The 5,209-nt window shown below is 40.9% G+C and overlaps 2 protein-coding genes across 3 annotated transcripts in view; both read right to left on the bottom strand.

Moving 5' to 3' along the window:
* Positions 1 to 1,621, bottom strand: part of atrx (ATRX chromatin remodeler) — a 66,553-nt gene extending 64,932 nt beyond the window's left edge. The window contains exon 1 of the mRNA XM_016254988.1: positions 1,541 to 1,621. Coding sequence (XP_016110474.1) covers positions 1,541 to 1,621 — 81 coding nt within the window. The remainder of the gene's footprint in view (positions 1 to 1,540) is intronic.
* Positions 1,622 to 2,527: 906 nt separating this feature from the next.
* LOC107568993 (nuclear pore glycoprotein p62-like) overlaps positions 2,528 to 5,209 on the bottom strand; it is a 13,126-nt gene continuing 10,444 nt past the window's right edge. For both annotated transcript variants that reach the window (XM_016254993.1, XM_016254992.1), the window contains exons 9-13: positions 4,040 to 4,089; positions 3,148 to 3,282; positions 2,954 to 3,065; positions 2,796 to 2,862; positions 2,528 to 2,700 (exon numbers count right to left, since the gene is read on the bottom strand). In XM_016254993.1, coding sequence (XP_016110479.1) covers positions 2,609 to 2,700; positions 2,796 to 2,862; positions 2,954 to 3,065; positions 3,148 to 3,282; positions 4,040 to 4,089 — 456 coding nt within the window. In that variant the 3' untranslated portion in view covers positions 2,528 to 2,608. The remainder of the gene's footprint in view (positions 2,701 to 2,795; positions 2,863 to 2,953; positions 3,066 to 3,147; positions 3,283 to 4,039; positions 4,090 to 5,209) is intronic.

The following is a 5,209-nucleotide window of genomic DNA, read 5'->3' as shown; positions in this document are numbered from 1 at the left end:
ACAGAACCAATCCATCACAGAGAGCGTTCACTCACTGCTGACAGTGCATTCAAACAGGGCTGCGTTTCCCAAAAGTATCATAAGAAAGCATTGAAGCTTTTGGGAACGGCAGCCCTGAACAATGCTTATCAGAGGACAGAAAAAAACATATGTTTGAGCTATTTCACAATAAACAAACTGAAATCGCAGCCTACATAGTTTGTGCAATTACAGTTATTTAAATTGAACGTTGAAAGATAATATAGATCGTGTTCTATTCTGTAATGTTGACAGAAATCATACACTGTCAGAATAAAAAGGTTGCATTTAATGCATGCAACAGCCGGTCACTGGCAGTCCCTAATGGCAGTGCCAAATATTGCACTAAATCAAAAGTTCAAATGTTACAAATAAGTTAGAATAGTAATGTTGTAATACCGGTAGCACTAATGTAAAAATGTGATGATATATGTTACAAAAAAGTAACCATTTTGAAATACGCCGATGGTTGTATTTGATCTCAGAATTCCTGTCAATGTTGTATAAGGGTTTTTATGCATAATAATAACCCTAGAATGTGATCAAACCGTTTAAAATAGCTGGGCTGAGATATATAACTATTTTTATGACTGCAGAAATATGTTAATTCAGTATACACATTATCCCACCGGTTACAATTGTGACTGACCATAAAATACAATTTTTCACACACTTTTCCAAAAAAAAAAAATTTATATATATATATATATATAGATTATTTCAAAGGGTTACTAATGATGTATCATTTGGATATTTACATGTCAAATTTGGGATTAAACGTGTTAAAACGCGTTTTAAGCATAAAGTTAAGTGGTATTTACTCTTAGTAATTTAATAATTTAATACATTTCATCATTTAAAAGTTTAGTTCAGAAGTATCGTATCGGCATCGACGATACTGCCTTGAAAAATATCGGTATCGTATCGAGAACAGAATAAGTGGTATCGCCCATCCCTTTCTCTCTCCGCGCGCCGCGGCGGCTCTTGATTGACAGGTGGCGTCACCACTGAGCCCGCCCCCTATTAGCGCGCGACGCACGCAGCAGCCGGTACAGGACGGAAGACACGCACTGATAACGGCTAATATAAACAAACCGATCGCCACCAAATAAGACTAGAGGGGAAACCCAAGCAGGTCACTAACTTACAGACTGCTGTTCGTGACGTTCGGCTAGTAGTTCGACGCAGATTGTTATCCACTGGTTTCCCTTCAGTGCTCAGGCTGATGTTAGAGGAAAACACCAGAGAGACGCAACAAGCCTACTAATTCTAGGCTAAAACGCATATTTGAACGAAGTGCTTAAACATTTGGTGGAGAAAGGCCTAGTTCTAGCATTTGAGCAATGCATCTACAGCTGCTGGAGACGCACGATAGAGCGAATAACGCACTTCATTAGGATAGCAATCCACATAAAACATGATTATGACGCCCCCTAACTATTTACAGCACTAAAGCATGGATGTGGAGCGCACAGACGCATGCATTGCATTACTCTGCTAACGCTACATCCTTCACACCCACCTTAAGATCTCCGTGCTCAGCGCACGCGCGGGTCTTTGAGATGTCACCGGCTTGGCACCGCGAGGAAAGCTGTTTTTTCATTCGATCCGGTACATTTGCATGCGTGTAATGAGAGTAAATAGTGTTTTATGCCGATCAGGGCAGACAAAGCGAGAGCGCCATCTTGCCGGAGACGCGCTAAAATGGCGCGCGCGAGACTCGGTGCATCTGCGCGCGCGCTCTGAACGCGCACGCACGCACGCACTGCGCGCAGTTCACTTAGAACACCACCGTCTGCGTCCTCGCTGAATGCATTTTTAAAAAACACAGAAAGATCATAAATAATGCGCAGGAGAATGCGTGCGTGCATGCATTTAATGCAAAGAAAGTGCAGCGTAGGAGGAAAAATTAGGGCATGAGTTACCGGCGCATGCTATTGTAAATGTGCAAAATCACGCCATGCATTTGATTTCTTATAATGTTATGTCCTCACTGTGCCTAGCATCCATACCTTTGCATTCTGTTCTCCAAACATCACGATGCATGCTTTGCACTTCGGACACACTCTCGGATCATGCTACATAGACTGCATGCATGTGGAGGAGAGGACGCTGTTCTCTGGCGCATGCAGCCGCACAGGTAGTGCACATACCTGCAGATGGCGGTGCTCATTTCGTCCCCTTTTAAACCTGCAACCTTCTGTAAAATATGATTTTTCTTTTTTTTAGGCTAAGATTGCGTGCTGATATTAAACAATGCTAGGACCCATGTTGCTATGGTGGAGCTCCATGCAGCTGAGTGGTTCGTTTTAATCGCTTAAGCGTTAACCAGGAAGAGAAACTCCCTTCTTTGCAGATGTTTTGTTCGTTTTATATCTTTAAAAAGGTCTCTGCTTTTCTATCTGCATTTCTCGATCACTAAACTGAGAAAAAGCCATGATCATTTTGCAAGGTGCAAACAATATGCATTTTGAAGAACAAAGCACATCAAGAGGAAATCGGGTAGAAAGAAATTATTTTATTTTGAAGCAAATAAAAACAATGACATTCATTTACAACTGACTGAGGAAAAAAAAAGAGAGCTGCGTGATCACTGGAAGTTTAAACGAAAGCTCTTCTCTTGTTCCTTGCTGCGGCTTTCACACAGCTTTGAGACCTCCTCCACTCGCCTGTGGAGTAAAACTGCACAGAAAAACTACATGCTAAGTATACAAGCTACCATTTAATCAAGCGTTTAACGGACTGGTATTTTTTTAGTGTGTCAAAAGGATACCAACCAGAGTTTTGTTCCACCCACTGCAGGGAGTCCATGTGTGCATTGAGGATTTTGCAGATCTGCTGAAGCTGAAAAACAACACCAGTCATTCTTAGTCCAGATCACACGACAATTCATAAAGAGCGTTTCTGTCTGGACCATCGATCGCATTCTGCATACCGGGTCAGTGGTGTCAGCAGGTCCGCTGGAGGTGTTGAGGTGTTCAATAATCTCTTTCAGATCATGGGACATTCTCTTGAGTTGCGCATCCACATTTTCTGCCAACTTGTACCTGGATGAAAGAGATCATTCAGATACTCAATAACATCACATTATAGGAGGGCTGATAGAGTCCTGCCTGTTTTTGCTCTTACGTTCGTTCTCGCTCTTCGTCTGCGTTCTGCATGTAAATGGTCCCGCTTTGCTCCTTCACAGACTCCTCTAATGGACCAAGAAGATCCTCCAGCTCTTTCTGCTGGGACAGGATGAAGTCCAGTTCTTGATCCAACCTGTGTTACAAACACCAAAATATGAGAAAGTGTACATCAAACATGTTAACAGACAGTATACAAGCATGCTCGGTAATATCTTAGACTGTTTAGGTCATGCTGAAGTTACTTGACTGTGACTGGTCAATCGCTGAAGTCAAAATAATTTTGTATAATTAACACTAAACTATAACTGAAAGATGCCACAGGCAACCAACATTTTCTGCTGTCCCAGTTTCTCTTATTACACTTTTAATTAATGCTGCACAATAATGGTTAAACGGTTAATCACGGTATTTTGTAAAAAAAAAAGATCATGGTTGTCACCCCCCCAAAAAAGAGTATGGGTGTCCCCCCCCCCCCCCCTCACATAAGCACAAACCAAGAGAATGTCAACACATTTGGTTTGTTCACAGATTTGTGACAGAAAACAGACCGCCTGTATTACACTTATATTTGAGCAGAATCTCAATAGAGATCGCTTAACTCCAGCTTACATGTTTGCCTGTGTTTTCACCTCATCACTGCTTTTTTTCCTTAACGTAGAGCGGGCGAGTGCACATGGTTGCCAGGTTGGAAAGATTAAGTAAACCACTGGCCAGAAAACATATCGATTTATGAAAAAAAGAGCTCTGATTGGGAGATTTCAACTCTTGAAATCTGGCAACTGCAACCATGAAAGCTTGTGGAGGCTTGTTACCAATGCAAGAAAACACAAATGCCACATTAAAATAACATGTTTCCAGGATAAACAACCAGCAAGCAAATAATCGATTACCTTCGTTGGTCCAGTTTGACTTTTTCCATATCTTTATGTAAAGCAGTTATCTAGAAGAAGAAAAAAAAACACGTGTTCCGACGACTTGTCACTGGAAATCTGTTGCAATATGGTTTTAGGCAGTAACACTAGATTCAGGTTTTTAGATGGGTAAGTTAACTATGGGTGTCCTAAGTTAACTAAGGTGGTTTTGTGATTGAGAAAGCAATCCAACCCAACAAACCAAGCTGTATAATCATAATTCACAATGGGAAATGTGTTATATAAAAAGCAGCAGTGTGTTTCTGTGGGTGAACACATTAGTATCACAGTTGAAATCCAAAAAGCACCTCTTCATCTTAAAACGTGTACTTCCTCTTCTCAGAAACAGGTGCAATGCAAGAATGCTGTGCCAACAAAGCCTTGATTAAAAACAGTGCGCTAAACAGAAAACAGTGTGCTAAAAGAAGAGTGCAGGGCTCGCAAAATGTAAAAATCGCTGGTAGCCCTTCGGGCAGACATTCTTCAGATTTTGGTAGCCCATGTAGGGTATCAGACCGAATCAGACAATCTAAGATTTGGTCAAAACATGGTTGAAACATGAGGAGCCCACAGAGGCCCAAGACAACAGGATGCTCATAAATCAGACCCTAGCCCTAGCCAGTCTGAAGCAAGCCTAACCAACTCTTTCACAGAACAGCTTTCAACAAGTAATCAAGATTAAATGGTCAAAGAGATGACCGCGTGACCATCACATGGTAACCAGTGATAGCAATCACAAGCTCTTTGGATTGACTCCCCCACTTAGGAGACAAAGAACAAACAGATTCCTTACCGACCTTTTAACCTCTGGTCTTCACAGAATATGTCCTCATCCACAGAATGCTACAGAAACTACCTTTCCATGTAAATATGCATCTAAATGACACTAAAAGGACTTGTTGTGAGCAACTAATCCTTTCTATGCATAACTCCATATCATGTATGTAACACACATGTGACTTATCAGATCTTAATCATTTATTGTGTATGTATTTTGAATAACTATTGAATAGTTTATAGGATCACATTCATGTTTAGTATGTGTGTGTTTGTATCTTCTTGCTTGAAACGTTTCTTCCAATCAATTCTTTGTCAAATGTATCATATTCTTGTTATAGAAATCATGTCCAAAACTATACTCTGCAAGAG

The sequence above is a fragment of the Sinocyclocheilus grahami genome, unplaced genomic scaffold (genome assembly GCF_001515645.1).
Source record: "Sinocyclocheilus grahami isolate Dianchi unplaced genomic scaffold, SAMN03320097.WGS_v1.1 scaffold1300.1, whole genome shotgun sequence".
NCBI lineage: Eukaryota > Metazoa > Chordata > Actinopteri > Cypriniformes > Cyprinidae > Sinocyclocheilus > Sinocyclocheilus grahami.
The sequence above is the reverse complement of the archived record's forward strand: the minus strand, read 5'-3'. Positions and strand labels throughout refer to the sequence as shown.